Source organism: Canis aureus, chromosome 21 (assembly GCF_053574225.1).
Source record: "Canis aureus isolate CA01 chromosome 21, VMU_Caureus_v.1.0, whole genome shotgun sequence".
NCBI classification, from domain to species: Eukaryota; Metazoa; Chordata; class Mammalia; order Carnivora; family Canidae; genus Canis; species Canis aureus.
The window spans coordinates 952,005-970,916 of record NC_135631.1 but is presented as its reverse complement, the minus strand read 5'-3'; the positions used below and the strand labels follow the sequence as shown (position 1 = coordinate 970,916).

Genomic DNA, 18,912 nt, shown 5'->3' with positions numbered 1-18,912 from the left:
CTCGACTGACAGTGGTGGGAGTGGGGGCAGGTGCCACCGCTGAGACCCCCCCCCCCATTCTCTCCCTGCCCTGACGCAGAGGGCCTTAAGGACGAGGGGGGAGGGCGGTGGCGGTGGGCACCCTGTAGTTGTAGGCTTCAAGCCCCAATCCTGTGGAAGAGAAGGGGCAGATAACTGTGGGAAGGACTTAGGAGGCCCCAAACCCCATTTGTCTCCTTCAGGAAAGGCAAACTCAGGGACTGGGAACATGGCTCTTCATTCTGGGACACTTAGCTTCAGGTAGATGCTTTCCCTGGGGAGGAGCCCTGGAGAAGGCAAGCTGTGCCCCGTGTGTCCCGTGTGCCCCACATGTGAGTGCAGGCATAACCCATGTGCAGGTGGTGTGCAGGTGCAGGGAGTCAGGCTGGCTGCCCCGCATTGTTTCTGGATCTCCCGCATCCGCGTCTGTCTCGGAATTTTAGGGGAGGTGGAGGAGGGGGTTTGGCCATGTGCCTGCGAATGTAAGTGTCCTGAGAGGCCATGGGAGGGCCGGAGCACATGCTCACCACAGCCCTGCTCGGTTGGTTGCAGGGCCTGTTAGGCCGTCTGTCTGTATGCATCTGAGGGCAGAGCAAGGTGGATGAGAAGGCGCTGCCAGTAACCTTGAGTGGGGGTCTCTGTGCTGAATGTGTCGACCCTGGGGGTATTGGTACAGTATGTGTGTGTCTGTTCACCCCTGCGTGGTGGGATGTGCTTCATCTCATCAGATCTCCACCTGAGTGAGCTGACACTTGCTTCATCCCCACTGTCCTGGCCTCTCCTGGTAAGTGCTGCAGTGTGTGTGTGTGTGTGTGTGTGTGTGTGTGTGTGTGTGTGTGTTGTGGTGAGAGCCTCTCCCCCACTCAGTTCACCTGGGGACCAGTGTTCCAAAATGACGTTTGTAGCAGGTGGAGGGGGGCTGCTTCAGGCACAGGAAGCACCTTGGGCATCTTAGATGTGCAGCATCCCCACCCCCGTCAGCCGCCAGCAACTTCCCCAGGGGTCCAAGCCACAGTCTCTCTATCCCTTTTGACTTTCCCCCCTGAGTGGCCCAGCCCCCCAACCCTGCCACAACTCCCCTACCCCAACCACCATCTGAGGAGCCTGGGCTGTCCCTGTGCTTTAGGGGAGGGGCTCTCAGATGCCCCTTGCACCATTCCTGGACTCTCCTTGCCTGCCTGTCCCCTCAGCAGCAGTGATGTGATACCCCGACAGCCCAGATCCCATTGCCAAACATTAATAACTTCCTTAATCTCCAGCTGGCTTTTTCCAGATCAGCCTGGCCAACCCCCTGATTAGTAGGCTGGTGGTATTGGGTTCCCTCAGAGCCACCTAGTGTCTCTTGGACCCTGCCTGGGTTTCCTTTTGTTGCTCCCATGACTTCCCCTGGTCCCTCAAGTCGCACTGGTTCCTGTCCCCCACAGCACTGGGGACAGCGCATTCAGCTGTGCCTGGCCTTGGGGAAGGGGCAGCTGACCCACCTTAGAAGAACGTGCTGACTAGGGCAAATTCTCCTGCCAAGACTAGGGAGAAAGAAGAGAGGGGGTGATGTGTAGGGGCTGGGGGCGGGGGTGGCGGGCAGCAGGGTCCTCCCTGTCCCACACTGCCTGAGATGTTGGGGGAAGGGGAGCATGGGGTGTGGGCTCCTCCTTGTGTCCTGCCCAGAGAAGGGCCCTTGCCAGCATGGGGCAGCTCCAGGTCCTGATCTTCCTAGTCTGGACTGGGTATTGTTTGGGATTTGAACTTCTGGGTAATGATGGGAAAGAGCAGAGCTAGAGCTGAGAGAGGCCAGCTTCTGTGGACTCAGAGGACCCAACAGCTCTGTTTTTTTCACTCTTAAAGTTTTGGCTCAGAGGCAACAGCCTGGGACTGAGGCATTAGGGGGGCACTCCCATGTGGCCCATTTTGAGAACTGCTGGGTACCCGCTTCTACACCAAGTACTAGAGACCAAACGGTCCCTGCCGTTCGGGGCTGCATTCCACCCCCTTGTGCCCCGGGGGTGGGTTGGGGGTATGGAAGTAAGTCAGGAGAGAAATAGTAATATCTGTGATGATGAGAGCCTGAAAAGATGAGGGACCTGGGGCTCATCTGGTGACAGCACTCCTTTTCAGAAAGGAGATCAGAGAGGATAGGGACTTGACCGGGGTGACATGGCATTGCTGACACCAGGACCCAGGCGCCCCTGAGACCTGGGGGTGCTGGAGGTGGAGTGAGGACCCTACCCCCTCTGCCTACACCATCCCAGGGATCCCGCGACCTCTGCCCGTCTCCCTCAGTGGCTGCCTCCCATGCCCTGGAAGGGGCTGCAGTTGACAGGAATGTTGGGGAACATAGGGCCACGGTGTGGCTTTTATTTTGCTTTAGGGAGGGTGGGCTAATCTGTCGTGGCTGTGGTGTTGGTGACAGGATGGTGGGGAAACATGTGTGCACGTGTCAGTGTGTGTGTGAGTGTGTGTGCACGCTCATGCGCGCTGCCACCACCCCACTGCCTGCATCAGCCCTGGGCCTGGCTCAGGCCCATGGCCCATGGGTGTGCGTGAGGACGCTTGGTGGCAGCCAGGAATGTTAATGGTGCCAGGCTCTGCATGAGCTAAATTTAGAAACCCAAACTGAGAAGGTGAATGGTGCTCACCTTTCCAGCAGCAGGCCCAGGCCCCACCGCAGCCCCGGCCTTTTCTGTAGCCAGGGGACCTAGAGCACCTGCCCATCCTGCATGCCCTTTCCCCCTACTCATGCTGGTGTGAGGAACTCCGGGGGTGCTGGCCAGGCTGCCCCAGCTTCAGAGCCTGCAGGTAGCCTCTCTTCCTAAGGCTGCCATCCTGTCAAGGAGAGTGCTCAGCCCTGCCCTGCCTTAGTGCCCGAGGCAGGAGGACCCTAGGGAGCCCCCAAACAGTGCTGGACATGGTCCTGGACAGGACTGGGCATGGGGCCCTCTCTCTGCCCCTGCCATTGATGTCACTGGCCACTGCCAACCTTGCCCTACAGGATGCCACCCCCACCATCTGGGGGTGGTGACGTGGCCAGTGTGATGTGGCCAGGCGCCTGAGAGCCGTCTGTCGGTGGCAGAGGGAGATGTAGTTCTGGGAGCCAGGCCAGAGCTCCGGGAGACAGGCAGACAGGAGGGGCCCCCATCCCTGGGGGTCAGGGATGGGGTGCCAGTCAAGGGGTGGAGTAGGTCCTCGAGCCTTATGGGGCCAAGGAGCTACCAAGCAGGGAACAGGTCGCCGTGGAGTTGGTACCTTTATACATTGGCCCCAGACCTTGCTGCCAAGGCTGGGCCCCAGCCTCCTCCCCTACCTAGACCTGTTCTGGGGAGGTAGGGAGGGTGCGGTGCTCTCTCCCAGGAGTGACCCTTGTGCTATCTCCACAGGGCAAACGCTACAAGAACTCCTTGGAGACCGTGGGCACGCCAGACTCAGGGCGTGGGCGCAGTGAGAAGAAGGCCATCAAGTAGGTGCCAGGCTTCAAGTTTGGGGTGGGAGCACGCAGGCAGCCCAAGTGGGATGAGCTTCCCCCTCCTCCCACTGGCCACACACACATTTGGTCTCCCCTCACACCTTGGGGCCATTGTCTCTCCCTGCCCCCTCCCCCACACTTGTGGTACCTCAGGGTGGCTCCGGGGCTCCACCTTTTGTGCCCATGCCCACTCACCCCACCCCACCCCCGCCCCCCAGAGCCTCACAATGTTACATGGACTCGAGCTCCACTTTCTGGTAGCTGTCACTTCCAGCACTGTCTCCCTCCTCCCCCAACCCTGCTCGCTTGTCCCTCCATCTACCCTCATATCATATCACCCCATCCCAGCTGTCCTGCGGATCCAGGCTCCTCCCCCAGCCCCTGGGCTGGGGTCTCCTCTCCCGGTGGGGCTCAGGCTCTTATTTCAGACCTCACCAATGGCCTGAGGGTGACTTGGAAGGGGAGTAGACCTCAGTTCTGGGCCACTTGGAAAGCTGACAATGGGGACTCTTCCCTCCTGTCACTCCTGGTCCCTGTGGCCTGTCTTGCTGCCTCTGACTCAGCCAGGCTCCCTACTTGTGCTCTGAGATCCCTCCTCAAGGAGACACGTTTGCCTACCACAGACCACCATGGCCAGCCCAGTTAGCAGAGGGTCGCCGGGACCACCAAGGGCAGCCACTTCCCCCCTCACCTACCACCCCACCTGGCTGGAAGCTCTGGGAGTGAGGGTTCTCTCTGGAGGGCTCCTCTCTGCTGAACCCAGGCCTTCGCTGGGAGGCTGTCAGGCTGATATAGGGCTGGGTGCCCCTCCATCGTAGCCTGGCCAGGGCTGAGCCAGCCAGCAAGGGGCTTTGCCTGAAGGAGAGCCGCCCAGCCTTCCGTGCCCCACCCTAACCCCCACTCCTTCCTGTGACTCAAGGCTCACACCATCCGTGCCCCACGCCTTCCCTTCTGCCCCCTTCCCACAGCCTAGTCCTGTTTCCCCTTCTTATCCATGCTCTCCCTTCTCCCTCTCCCCGGCTCACGAGGGCTCCTTCCCTGCTCCTCCTCTGTTTTTATCTCTTGCTCTGACCCTGCTTGGGGCCTTCACAGAAGCTTCCAGTGTGTGTCTGGAAGGGGGTGGCGGGCAAGTGTAGAGGTGGGCCTGCTGAGGTTGCGGGCAGGAGGAGGCTTGGGAGGAGGCCTCAGGGAGCCTTTGAAGCTGGGTTCAGCTGCACACTCTCCAGTCTTCAAAGCTGAGAACTGGCAGGTCTCTGGGGCTGCTGCAGAGCCCAGGCCTCAGGCTTTCTGAAGGCAGGGAAGGACCACGAGGGGCCAGCCCAGCACCTATCCCACCTCCAGACCAGGCCCCTCTAACCCAGTTTGCTGTTGGGCCAGGGAACCTGTCTCTGCCGGTGGCCATAACCTGGGATGTACGCGTTCTGGATAGTTGTGGAAAGGGCCCGTGAGAGGAGATGGGATGCCCGGCAAGGGGGAAGGCAGGCAGCAGAGTGGGCAGGCTGGGACAGCACCCACGGATGCTTTAAGACAGTGGCCATCTCCTCTTCTCTATAGCCCTGGGCTGCTGCCCGCTCCCACCCCGCTGAGCTGTCAGAACCCCCGCCTTACGGGAAGGAAGCCACCATTCCAGTCTCCATGCCCTGGGTTCCTAGGCCTTAACCTCTTAACCAGGACCCAGGGCCAGTATGGCGGTAGGAGGCAGGGCTTACCCATTGCACAATCTCTTCATGGACTTAGGACCTCCTCCAAAGGGATCTTTTTTCTAAAAAAAAAAAAAAAAGATTTTATTTATTCATGAGAGACACAGAAAGAGAGAGAGGCAGAGACAGAGGCAGAGGGAGAAGCAGGCTCCACGCAGGGAGCCCGATGCAGGACTCGATCCCAGGACACCGGGATCATGCCCTGAGCCGAAGGCAGGCGCTCAACTGCTCATCCACCCAGGCATGCCTGAAGGGATCTTTTTTTTTTTTTTTTTTTTTTTTTAATGATAGTCACACAGAGAGAGAGAGAGGCAGAGAGAGAAGCAGGCTCCATGCACCGGGAGCCCGATGTGGGATTCGATCCCGGGTCTCCAGGATTGCGCCCTGGGCCAAAGGCAGGCGCCAAACCGCTGTGCCACCCAGGGATCCCTGAAGGGATCTTTTGTCAAGGATTCTGGGAAGTTGCATTCTTTAGCAGTATTTCCCAAACTGTGTTCCTCAAAGCACTCCATAAATGATTCATAGTTATGCCATGAATCACTGTGGTTTCATGGGTCTCATGACCAAATAAGTTTGGGGAAAACTGCACACTATCTCCCTCTTGGAGATACCAGTATTCAGTGACATAGTAAAGGCTCTGAGAAGTCCTACAGTAAAGGGACCTGTGTTTCCCAAGCTTTTAAAATTAAAGATCATCTTTTCCAGTACCGCAACAGTCAGCATCCCAGCCTGGCAGAAATGACCTTGATGGATCTTTCTCTCTAGGATCTAGGATCGGATGATCCTTGATTTTGGAGATCTGGAGAGGGCAGGGGGAGGGAGGCTTCCAACTATTCCATCCCTCTGTTACACTGGAGGATGTAAAAGGATGTCTCTGGCAGGAAAAGGGTCTTCTGTTGAGGCAGCATCCCCAGGGACAGGCCTCCCAGGGCTGAAGGCCTGTCCTGCCTCTCCCACCTCAGCCTCCACTGTGCCACTCACAAACTGGCCCAGGACTTTGGCTTTGAACCCTGTGTACGGAGTCCCTGTGAGACATTTCTGAGGTGCACTCTGGAAAGGCAGGCACTGTCCTCACCCCCTTGGGCCAGGACCACCACCTCCTCTGGGCCTGAAGTGGCTGCTCAGCTTCTCTGCCTTGTTCCCAAGTCTGAGGCTAAGAACCAAGGTCAAGGTCAAGGTCAAGGTATGGTAAGGGGGTGGGGAGAGAAGCAGGTTTCCCAAGAACATGTTTGCTCCATCTTCAGGAGATGTGTCTTCCTTCCCAGTGGCCTCCCCCCTCCACAGGGCCCTTGCCTTGACCTTGAGTAGTTGGCACAGCCTCAGTGCAAGCCCTGCCCCCAACTCCCCTACCCCCAGTTCCTTCCCCTAGATGCATTTCTGAGGGCTCAGGCATGGCTCCCTTCTGGAATGTTCCTGTGGCCTGTTCCTTCTGCCTTTCCTCTCCCTGTGCTCCCAGGCCTGCCCCTCAGGGCCCCAGGAGCCTGACAAGTTGATGGAGCCCCTTGCCTTTGGTTTCTGGGATTTCCAGGCTGTGCCTTCTGCAGCCAACCCCCAGTGTAAGTCCCCACATTCCCTGTGCTGCCAGCACATCTGCTGCATTCATATGACTTGTCTCAGGGCAGGAAGGGGTGAGAAGACTGGGTCAGAGGGTCCCTTCCAGACCCAGCAGCTCCACCTTGGAAAGGATCAAGGGCACAGGGAGAGGCTGCCCTGGCTGGCAGTTCAGGTACGTGTCGAGGACCTGAGGCTGAGTCTGCCTATCAGCCCCCACAGAGAAAGACAGGCTACCATCACACGGGCCCAAAACACTGGACCTGCTGGGCTCTGGGTGACCTGTCACATCCTCAGCAAGATCAGAGGCCTGGAGATGCTTCTCTTTTCTGGGGGACGACCCAACCACCACATCTGCGATGAGTGGAGAATGTCTTCAGCTCAGCTGAGATCCCACTGAGCTCATGCAAAGGCTGTGTCCTAGGAGGGGAGAGAGCAGAGGAGGCTGGAAGACCTCGGGCCAATGGAAGGAGGAGAAAGATGGGCAGGCAGCTGAGCCCCAGGAGCGGCTCAGTGGAGGTGCATGGAAGAGGGGAGAACCTTGGGTCTCGATTGTAGGAGAGCTGGCACCCCAGCAGATGCAGCCAATGTTCTGGTTTGGCAAGCAGGGAGACTGAGGCCAGGAGGGGGGATGTGCCCAGCAAGTTGACAGCAGGGTCTGATCTACCTTTCAGCTCTCTCCAGCCAGAAACCAGCACCCTCTCCTTCTCCCGCTCCCCGCACCATCCTACCCTAGGCCTGTAGCCCCTGCCCTCTCCTCGCCTCTCACCATCTTTCTCTCTCCCACCAGCTTCCCGGGTGTGAGGCTCCAGTGTGCCCACCTGCAACTCGCCTCCTTTCTGCGTCGCTTCTCCCGGCCCTCAAGTGTGTGAGCGTGTGCAGACACGCGTGTGTGAGCGGGCGTGCGTGTGTGCGTGTGTGCGTGGCACAGCTGCCTCCTCTCTTCCTCCTGCAGGAGCAGACCCTGGCCCTCTCCGCTCTCTGTGTGTGCTGCCCCGGGGGGGTGGGGGCCGTCTCTTCTGCCCCCCCCAGTCCCCTCTACCCCCGCAGGACTTGCGGTTCTTGTTTCTTCTTGTATCTCCCTGTTTTCTCCCCTCTCTCTGCCCCTCCAGCGATCTAGACAGAGACTTTTGGAATAACAATGAGAGCACAGTGCAGCAGAAATGGAGCTCCTATCCTCCCAAGGAGTTTATTCTAAACATTTCACCCTACGCCCCTTATGGCGACCCACGACTGTCCCTCAAGTGAGTGACTTTACCTGGTTTGATCATATGTACTGAGTATCCGAGTACCCGCGCACGCCCCCCTTCCCCCCCTGGCCCTCACTGACCCTCCGGCTCCCATCCCCGCCCCCCACCTCCCCACCCGTGCACCCATGGGCAGGCTGGCCATGGAGACGAGCAACCCCTCCTGCCTCCCCTCACCTGCCCACCCGTCTCCACTGTCCCCTCCCCGCCAGGGCCAGCTGAGCAGGAGAGCCCCTCCGCAGCCACACCTGGCTCCCCCCTGGCCCCCCGCGGTCCCCCACCCCCTTCTGTGCAGTCAGGATGGGGTTGCCCGTTGGTCCCCCCTCTCGGTGTGGCTCGCTTCCTCCTCCCTGCTGTGTGCTGCTGCCCTGGCTGCTCGGTGGTGGTGGTCGGTGGTGGTGGTCGGTGGTCGGTGGTCGTGGTCGTGGTGGCGGTGGCGGTGATGGCGGTGACGGTGGTGGTGATGAACTCTGACTAACACGGCTTTCTCTTTCTCCCTGCCTTGGGGCCTCCTGGCCTGGACAGCCCGCTCTTCCTCCGTCGTTAACCCTTCGTTGTCCTGTGGGATAGAGTTGGAGGTGGCTGCCCTCCCCCCACCCCCGCTGCCCCTGCCCCAGGCGGTGGGGAGGGGCCGCCCCTCCGTTGTCGTGGTGCGTTGTTCTCTGACCCCAGCCCGCCCGGCCCCTCCTCTCCGCAGGCTCTGCTGTAACCCACTCGCAGCGCTGATGTCTCTCTCTCTCTCTCTGTCTGTCTCTTGTCCGTCTGTCTCTCTCCTCCTCTCTCTCTGTCTCTTTCTTTCTTTTATCTGTCATTGTTTCTCTCCCTCGCCCCTCCACCCCCACGTGTGGCCCACCCTCTCCCCCCACCGCCACCCCCGGCGCCCCTCTGGCCGGCTGCCTCCCGCGTGCCTCAGTGGCACCCTCCTGTCGGGCGCCCAGGTGGCCGCTGCGGCGGGGCTGGCGGTGGAGCGGGAAGGCCGGCCGGGGGAGAAGCCAGCGCCGGTGCCGCCACCCGGAGAGGACGCCTTGAGAAGCGGCGGTGGGGCTGCCCCCAGCGAGCCGGGCAGCAGTGGCAAGGCGGGGAGAGGCCGCTGGCGGACGGTACAGAGCCACCTGGCCGCAGGGAAGCTCAACTTGTCCAAGTGAGTCATGGCTCTGTGGCCACCAGAGCCCAAGCTCAGGCCGGACCGCCCGCAGGGGGCGGGGGGACAGCGGGGATCCCCCAGCATGCCCCGCTGCTGCCCCCCCAGAGGTGCCGTCCTTGGCCCCTGGCTCATTCCATCGCTTCATGAGATGCACATCATCCCTGCCATCGGGCACAACTAACAGCCATACGATGTCACATCTCAGCCTCCCGGCTGCTGTCCCCATCCTCCCCATCCGTCCCTTTCCTTGCCGGTGACCAAGTCATTTCATTTTCTGCACCCCCACCCCACCCCCCAGGCAGCTTCATTTCAGTCCTCAGGTCATCCCATTCTCTTTGATTGGCGGGACTCCCTATCCCAGCCGCCAGGTCATCCCTCTGTGGACTACCCATGGTTTTCAGCCATTGGACCATCCCGTCCCTGGGGAGTTGGCCTCTGTTTGATGCCACCCATCCGCCACTGAGCCTCCCTCTTACAGCCAGCAAATGGCCCCAGACCCAGAGGCTGAGCCATTCCATTTTGACCATCAGGTTGCCTCCATTGGCTTGTCCCACTCTTGCTTGTACCCTCCCCCGCCCCCGCCCCCCTCACCATCTGTCCTGTAAGCCCACCATGAGCATCTGGGCCACCCTCATTGGTCCATCCTCATCTCAGCCATCCCCACTGGCTGTCCCAGTCTTGGGCAGCGAGCTGTCCTGCTGGCAGCTGTTGGGTGGTGTGTTCTTGGCGGTTGGGTTGTTGAGCACCCTCCCCTCCCCAGCAGCTAGCTTCTCTCTTTTGGCAGGGGTGGTCTGGACATCGGATGGAAGAGCTGTTTCCTTTTTAGTAGCTCTCTGAGTTTTGCCAAACGAGATGGTCCATCTCTTGGGCGATGTACATAGGGCTGGCCCCTGTTCACAGCAGAAAATATGTTCTCTCCTCCCCTACCATGGGGCAGCCTCATTCTCATCTTGGCTTTTAGAAACTTCCATTTCCCCACAGCTGAGCCCTCCCAGGCTCTCTAAATCCTTTGAACTCCTACCGTTCTCACCCATTGGGACGCAGGCTCCACTTGCAACAATCAGAACAGCTTCATTCTCAGCTAAGGGAGCAACTTCTCACTTAGAAGGCCCGAGCCCTCCTTAGCTGGGGGCCACCTTGTTGCCTCCATTCAGTGCCTCCACCCCCCACTCTTGCCCCCAGTTCTCTTCAGAAGGCCTAGGATTCCTGCCTTTGGGACCACTGAGGGTCACTGTGTGGAGACCTTATCTGCTTGTTGGCCTGAGGGCACACAGGCCGATTTCTCCCCCGACAACAGCTTCAGAGACTCAGTAAGGTCAGGGAAGGAAGCCCCACACCCCCTTGGAGAGCCAGGCCCAGCACACTTCCCTCCCCAGGCTGCTCTGGCCACAGACTCCAGGCTGGCTGAAGCCTTCATGCCATCCGCTGGCTCCAGGCCTAGAGGCACCAATTTTAGTTTCCTGTGACTGAGAGGTTGTAAATTGGACTAATTTTGGATGTGATAGGAAACCAAAATGAGGTCAGCAAAGAGGAGGAGGAGGCCGTCCAAGTGTCGTCCTCCCCTGCCTTGGCCTGCCCCCAGGGAGCTGTGAGCCTACCTGGCCAGCCAGGCCTGTACCTCTCTCTGGTGGTAGCCCCGGCTCCAGGCCTGAGCTAGGCAAGGCTGCTGCCCCCTCCAGACCCCCAGCTCCCAGCTAAAGCCATGTTTTGCCTCTGTCTCTCTCTCTCTCTCTCCCCTCTCTCTCATTCTCTCTTTACTATTCTCTGACTTTCACTCTTTTGCTCTCACTCTTTTTCTCTTTCTCTCTCTAGCCCACAGGGGCAGTCTAACTGATGTCCTTTGGTTCCCAGGGTAGGCTCGGGAGGAGCAAAGCTGAGGTCTGGTTGCAGTGGTGAAAGCAGCTCCAAGGGCCCTGGGGCCCCTCCCTCAGGCAGCCCCGGTGGGAGGTACATGGCCACCGTGTGGTCCTAGACTAGGAGTTGGCAAGCTTTCCCTGCAGAGGACCAGATAGGAAATGTTTAGGTTTTGCAAGCCCCAGAGTCTCTTTGATGGCCACTCAAGCATGTCACAGCCATAGACAGGATATAAATGAATGACAGTGTGTTCCAATAAAGTTTTATTTACAAAGACAGGTGGTAGGCCAGATGTGGCCCACAGACCATAGTGTGCCAACCCCTGCCCTCAACCACTGGGTTGGGAGATGGAGGGAGGGGACAGAGGAGGAGGTTGGGATGTCTGAGGCTCTGGCCCTGCCTGTGGGATGTGCTGAAATCTCTGGCCAGGGAGCAAAGCAGGCAGGTTGCCTGGGAAGAGGGCGGGCCAGGGGTCTCTGACTCCTCCTACCTCCGTCTCCTGAGAAGTTTGCAGATACCACTGGCAGGGGAGCTCTAGCCCGACTTCATCAGGTCCTTATGGCAGCCCTGACAGTGTCCCTGGGCCTGACCTCCTTAGGTCTGGTCCACATGGCAGCCCTGACACAGGCAGCCCAGAGATGATTTTTCATCCAGATTTTATGAAGACACTGAGATGAAGAAACTGAGTCACCAAAACATGCCACAGCTTGGAAGCAGTAGAGCTGGGGCTTGAACCCCGGATCACTCTGACCTCCTACCGCCTCTAATCAGCCATGTCCGGTTTCCTGCCTGTCCCAGCCCCTTATCAGCATTTTTCAGGGATGCCAATGGGCCTGTTAGGTGGGTGCCCTCTTGCAAATGCATAGTCACCCTGTTTTCCATCAGAATTGGGGCGAAGGGGCCAGACACTTGGTTCCTGGGGCTCCCACCTCATCTGCTTCTTCCCCGGGTCCCTCCTTTGACTGAGAGTCATTCCCAAGATATCAGGAAGGGACACAGAAACTCAGAAACAAGGAACCCAGGCAGGAGGGCAGAGATGGGTACCAAAGCCTGAGTCCTGAGGCAGCCCTGGCCACGAGGCAGAGGTCTGAGGGCAGAGGGTGTCCTCAGACCGTCGTCCCCAGCCTCCGTGACCCCAGCATAAGAATTGCTGGCTTTCCCTGACTTGCCACACGTTATTAGGCCAGTTCTGCGCTGGCCTGGATTTCTTTGTGTCTCCAAAGGCCGATTGTCCTTAGATCACAGAGGCAGACTTTCCTGGGATCCCCCAGCGAGACCGGGGGAGGGAGTGGCACCATCTCCCTCTCCCCGCTGCCATTCGGCACACCAGGCCCAGGGCCCCGGGGACGCCTTCACCACGCAGTCTCCACAGCTCCCTCAGCTGCTCAGACAGGAGGTGTTCGGGCGCCAGCCGAGCCAAGGCCAGAGGGTGGGCCGGGCAGGGCTGACCCGGGGGCCTCAGGCGGGTGCAGGGGACCGTGGTGGCAGCTACAGCAGCAGCAACGACATCGGGAATGGAGGCCCAGCGAGGTCCAGCAGAGCGCGCCCTGCACTGGGGCCTCCTAGTCCTGACCCTTGGCTTCTTTCTCCTCCACTGTGATCCCTTCACCTGCTTCTCCTTTCTCTCCTCTCCTTCACCTGCCCCAAGTTTCGAGGACTCCACCCTGTCCACGGCCACTACCCTTGAGTCTATCCCCAGCTCCGCGGGAGAACCGAAATGCCAGCGACCCCGCACTCTGATGCGGCAGCAGAGCCTGCAGCAGCCGCTGAGCCAGCACCAGCGGGGCCGGCAGCCCAGCCAGCCCACCACCAGCCAGAGCCTGGGCCAGCTGCAGGCCCACATGGCCTCGGCGCCGGGCCCCAACCCCCGGGCCTCCGGCCGAGTCCAGGCTCGGCAGGGCGCCTCAGCCGGCTCCAAGTACCGGGCGGCCGGTGGCCGCAGCCGCTCCAACCCAGGCAGCTGGGACCACGTGGTGGGGCAGATTCGAAACCGAGGCTTGGACATGAAATCCTTCCTGTAAGTCCCCCCCTTGAGCGGGCCAGCCCCCTCCTCCCAACCCAACCTCCCTCCTCTCATCTCCTTGGGAGCGGCTGGCCCTGCACAACTCCTGGCCTCCTCTCCGGGGCAGGATGCTGAGCAGACTTGGCCAACCCCTCCCCAGCCTCCTGTGGCTCGAGGCTCTTGCCTGAAGCCCCCCCCCCCCATGGAAGGATCTGAGCCACCCCTCTGAGGACCCCAGCTCCCCTTCTTCGGTGCCTCCTGGGGCCTGGAGAAGCCCCACACACCCCCACATCCCCCTGCTAAAAGTCAGTACAGTCACCGGACAATGCTGCTGAGGCCACCAGGTCTGCCTCCTTTTGCTGCTAGTCCCAGGCTGCTCCCCTCCTCCCAAACCTGGGCTCCTGGCCCTGCCTCTAACCCTCCAAATACCTCTTCCCTGTAACCCGACTCTGCTCACCTTCCCGGACTTCCTTCCTCCCTCTCACTTCCCCGGTTCCTGCCATCAGCTCTGTCCTCTGCCTCTGTGACCTTCTGTAGCCACCTGTCATCCAGCTCTCAGAATGACCCATCCCCTAAGGATAAACCTCAGATGTTCCCCTCAAAGCATTAGAAAACATTCTTTCTAAATCAGAGCCTTCTTTCAAGGGCACAGGTCTGAGAAGTAACCACATATCACTGAGGGTATCTAACTGTAGCCCTTCCTCATTCCCCGAGGTCACATGCTGTCCCGCCCCTGTCCCCCTCACACAGGTAGGGGCCCTGCCCAGAGCACCCTCTCTCTGGCATCACTCCAGGCATCTGCATTCACTCTCAGAGCCCAGGCAGACCTGGACCTCCCTCATACCACTTGCCGCCTCTGGCCTAATATAAGGAAGGGGAAGGCCAGTATCAAGGCCCACCTCACTGGCAAGATGTGTGGATTCTGAAAGCAAGCAGGTCCCTCCATGCATCCTACCTCTCCAGCTGAGACCCCTGCCCAGGCTTCCAGGGCAGATGGGAGGCCTGCCCCTGGCAGAGGCACCCCAACAGAAGAGGCCTAGCCATGCCGGCTTCCCACACCCATGCAAATGGCCTGTGGCCCTGGCCTGGCAGCACCTGCTGCCCCGACTCTACTTGGCACATCCAGGCAGCACATCTGCAGGGGCTCTCCCCCACCCAAAGACCCTTGGGAATCCAGCTGGTGTCTTCATGAAACAAGATGCCCAGCAGAGCCTCCTGGTGGTAGTTTGTTTTGGGACAGATACGGCGGCACAGGTGTGGATTAGGAGAGTCCAGGGAATTGGTTCTTTTGTGGCTTGAACAGAACAGGGAGCCAGAGGGCCCCCACACCCCTCTGCTCCTCCTGCCCTCAGGCTGCTCTTTGCACAGCTATCACCCTGCTTCCTGTTCTAGGAACCATCAGACTAGGGCAGGGGGCTGTCCCCAGGCACCCGGAAGAAGGGAGCCAGATGCAGGAAAGCCTCTGTTTACCAACTCTTCCCTGCCTGCTGCACCACTGGTCGACTGGGATTTGATGAGCAGCACTCATGTGCCAGCATCCTTTGTCTGCACTTCTGCACCCACCATGGCTTTATGGGCCTCTCATTTGCTGGCCATCACTAGAGATCACACAACCCCCCACCTCCTCCACTTGTCATTCCTCACGGCAGGGGTCGGCAAGTTATTTTTCTGTAAAGGGCCAGATTATAAATATTTTAGGCTTTATGGGGCACGTGGTCTCGATCACATTTTTTTAAAGCAACACTTTAAACATGCACAAGCCATTCTTAGCTTGCGGGCTGTAGAAAGACAGGCCACCAGCTGTACTTTGCCCACCTCTGACCCCCGCCTTACAGTTTAGCTGGTGTGCTTCTGAGGCCCTTCTCCTGTCCCAAATGCTGCTGGTCCAGGTAGGGAGCCAGGGTGGAAGGGCTTGCGAGGCCTCCTGGACCCCACCTCCTCTTGCTTGATGGGTATGACCCCCCCACACACACACACAATACCACAGACTCTCCTCTTGCCTCTCATTCTCACCCTTGCAGCTTGTATTGCAGGCAAGAATGACAAATTGGGAATTTATGCAGAGGAGCCTTTTTTTTTTTTCCGTTTTGTTTTTAAGGAGAGCAAAAGGAGTATCTGAAAAATGCATTAACCAGGGAAAAACATGTTGTTTTCGTTGGGTTCTCCTTCTACCAGCTCATCCTGCTCCCAAGCAGCCAAATGGAATTTTACCAACTCTGAAACAGTACCTCGGTGGGCAGAACAAAGAAAATGAGGATTCGTCCTGAGGGAAGGGGGACTTGTTTCCCAAAAGTTAGATGCCAGCAAGAGTGTCAGCATGGAGTAATGTGCCCAGGACCAAGATGCATGGCACAGAAGGCAGCCCAACCGCTTAGCTTCCTCCCCTGCCCCAGCCCCCACTGCCTTCTCCCATTTTTCCTGCTGCTCCCCGCCTGCCCCAGGCGCCACTTCTCACCTGTTTGAGTTCCCTTTCTGACAACCTCTCTAGGAAATAACCACGGCCACCTCTTCCTGTCTAAACCTTGCCTTCCTCGACAGTGGATCAACCCACGATCCACCTCTCTGGAACAGTCTGTTGAGCTTACACCATCCTTCCCTTGGCCCTTCCTGAGACATGCTTTCCTGCCTCCCCCAAACGAGATACCGCTCTTGCTCTATTCGAATGAGAGATCCAGCACCGGATGAGCTCCACAAAATACCCAGAAAATGCCCATGAATTCTGATGAATTTGAGGAGCAGCAGGTCACGTTTTTGTCCCTGGAAAATGCAGGGTGACCCCGCCATTGTTCTGGGGTTCTCTGAGAATGCCCCATATGGAAAACATCACATCATACCTTGACCTCTGGCCCCGGGCTGCTGCCAGTTCCTTGTCTGCCTGGACCGAGCCTCCCTCAAAGCAGGATGGCTCCAGCCTCTAACAGATCTCCCTCACTGCAGAAACAGGCTCCCTTGAGTCCTACCAGGATGCCTACAGACCTTGCCAGCTTCCTGCACTTTCTCTCTCTCCACCTTGGCTTTTTGGTGACTTCTGGACTGCTTCTCCAAGGAAAGGCCGCTGAACTGGACCCAAAAGCCTCAGTAGTTATTCCTGGGAACTCCAGAGAAGGCCCACAATGGCCATCACACCTGATATGCCAGAAGGGACTTCCGTTCTCTACGGGGCTGTGTGTTCAGGGACCCCTCCTGGTGTCGGGGCCATTTGGCTGTCCATGTCCCAGAGATGATGTCTTTATGAGGGCCTTCCATAAGCACAGGGTGCAATGCCCGTCGGATTTCCAAACTTTCTAAGAACCTCCCACCTGGGAGCCCAAACCTGCCTGCATATCCCAAAGCAAGATGGCAATGGAGGCCCTCCCTCTTCTCCCAGGGGCCCAGATGGCCAGAGCAAGTAGCCTCTGGTCTTTGTTGAGCTGGAGAGGAGTTCACCTTGGAAGTCTGCATGCCCCAGAGCCTATGCTCCCCTCCCCCGGCCTGCCCCAAGTCTTCTTTGGCAGCATCCCGGGCACATGCCACTTCAGCGGGCCTCTGCCCAGCCCCTTCCCCGAATGCCTCCAGAGCATCTTGCTCTCCGGCCCCAAGGCAGGCTTTGGTCTCAGGCCATGGACACCTTCCCTCATTCCCTCTCTCCCTTCCTGCCTCCGCCCGACTCTGCTCTACTACAACTGTTGACAGTGCTAAAGTGTGGTTTCTCTCCTGCAGGGCCAGTTTCTTACGCTTTTTTCTTCTCTCTCTTTGTCTCTGTCTCTGTCTCTGTCTCTCTCTTTCCCCTCCCCGACCCCACTCGTGGGGCCTCCTCGTTTCCTCCCGGCTGGTGGGCTGCCCACCTCGGGCAGGGAAGGCAGGATGGTGGTGCTATCCTTGGTCTTAGGGCTTTCGGAACAGGATGACTTTGCCAATATCCCTGACCTGCAAAACCCAGGAACCCAGCAGAACCAGAACGCTCAGGGGGACAAGAGGTACGAGCACAGGCAAAGGCCTGCAGCGGCAGCGGCAGAGATGGAGGAGCAGAGAGGCTACTGGCCTTGACCAGCCCTGGCCCAGCTGCTGGATGAGGCGGTGGTGCCCTCAGCGATCCTGGAGCGGGAGGACAGCCCCCTCCCCGGCTGGTGCCCTCACACAGGCCACCCTGGGGTGTCCCATGGGTCCGAGGCCAGCGTGGCTGTCCTGGGACCATTCTGGATCAAGCCTGCTCCCCAGGCATGCTTGCCCTCGCCCGAGCAAGCCAGCCTTTCTGCCCCATCTCCCTGCTTGGCTCCCCCCCCGCCCCCCGCCCACTGCTGCCCCTCATCTTTCATCTCTGCCCCACCCCCAACCCTGAAATCCCAGTTTCTCTGGTGGTTGGTGGGCGGGGGGGATGCAGGGAAGGGGCACCAGCCTATTCTCCCTCATCCCTGCCACCCCAACCTCCCTCTTGCCTGGAGGTCCCACAGGGGGGTAATAGCGTACCCCACTGCTGGGGTACTGCGTGGGTGTGGCTGGGCTGCTTGGCTGATTGTGGAGGAGCCCTGGTGGAGAGGGTCTGGGGCATAGGACAGGCCTGGTGACCAGAAAGAACCAAAAGGAAGCTCTGAGCCTGAGGTACCAGGAGGAGGGGATAGGGTAAGGGGCTGAGAGCAGCCAGCAAGTGCCAGTTAGGCTCCCAGTACCAAACAGTATCCCTGTTTGGTACTGGGAGCCCTACGCATGTCCTCTGGAATCTCTTGTATGGCCACAGCACAGGCCAAGTAGAGGGCTGGGCATTTAGCCAAGTCTTTGCCACCAGGAACTCAGGGAAGCATCTCCCGCCTGTCTCAGGGAGGGCAAGGAGCACTCGTGGGGAAGGAGACAGGGAAAGGTCGGAGGGCTGGGAGCTCAGGCAGCATCGCAAAGGTGGGGTGATCCTGCACCTGGTTTGGCTGCCTCCCGTCACCTGGCCTTGGGCTGGGTCAGCCACACACCTGTAGTCACAGAGGGAGGGTTCCTCCAAAGGCCTACAAGAGAGCCTGTGGGCTGACAGCCAGGATGCTGGCCTTCTAGCTCTGGTTGTGCCAGAGCCACGCTCTGCAGACTTGGGCGAGTCTCTGCCCCTCTCTGAGCCTCTGCTTCCTTGTCTGTTGTACGAAGGACTGAAGGGGGTGACCCCTTCCAGCTTGGGCATGCTATGCTTCTAATGAGGGAAGAACCCCTCAGGCTGGGGGGCCTGTCAGATCCTGTGCACTGGGCAGGGATGCTGACATTCCCTGAGGCCCATAAGGCAGGAGGGGACTGTCCCAGGCTGCCACTAGGGGCCTGTGGATTACCGAAGGGTAGGCCAAGAGTTAGACAGCTGACTGCCTGTCCCGCCAGCGGCTTCTCTCATTTTCTTCCCATTCTAAGTTCACAGTTGCATGTCTATGATGGACACAGCCAGAAATCCCCAGAGGGCGGGAGGGAAGAGAGGGATGGGATCTTTCACTCAGTGGCACAGATGGTGTCAAACCCTGAGCCCATGTCCTGGGAAGCAGGAGGAACAGAGCCTGCCACCTCCAGCCCACCTGGCACCGCGGAGGTCCTGGACTGGGCCCGGGCAGACCACAGTGCCATGAGAGAGGGCCAGGGCCACGGGGGAGAGGCGGCAGGAGGGGGTGGAGGCCTCTGGGAGTCTGCTGAGAACCCGACTCCTTGCCGGGGAAAGGTGTGAAGTGTGCAGGAGCAGACACAGGCTGGAAACGAGATTTCACGTCACCCATGTGTTCATTAGCTGGCTCCATTTCCACCCACAGCCTATTTTTACCTCTGCCATGTAGGTCTCCCTCCGTACTCTAACACGCCCATCCCTTCTGACCATTACATCAGCTGTCCTGCCTTCCTGGGAAGGGTGGGTGTGGGTGGAGGTGGAGGCCTTGGGCCCTGCCCGCCCCCCCCCCCCGCCCCCTCCCCTCCCCTGGCTTTCCTTTCAGGGTGGACACCTGCCACTCCTA

At 59.2% G+C, this 18,912-nt stretch overlaps 1 protein-coding gene across 6 annotated transcripts in view; it reads left to right on the top strand.

Moving 5' to 3' along the window:
• Nucleotides 1-18,912, top strand: part of SYT7 (synaptotagmin 7) — a 58,869-nt gene that overhangs the window by 24,308 nt on the left and 15,649 nt on the right. Inside the window, exons 3-7 of one of the 6 annotated variants that reach the window (XM_077861863.1) lie at nt 3,390-3,469; nt 7,839-7,970; nt 8,887-9,114; nt 12,620-12,988; nt 16,807-16,929. In XM_077861863.1, the coding sequence (XP_077717989.1) occupies nt 3,390-3,469; nt 7,839-7,970; nt 8,887-9,114; nt 12,620-12,988; nt 16,807-16,929 (932 nt within the window). The remainder of the gene's footprint in view (nt 1-3,389; nt 3,470-7,838; nt 7,971-8,886; nt 9,115-12,619; nt 12,989-16,806; nt 16,930-18,912) is intronic. The other 5 variants (XM_077861864.1, XM_077861865.1, XM_077861866.1 and 2 more) reach the window with 5 other exon arrangements.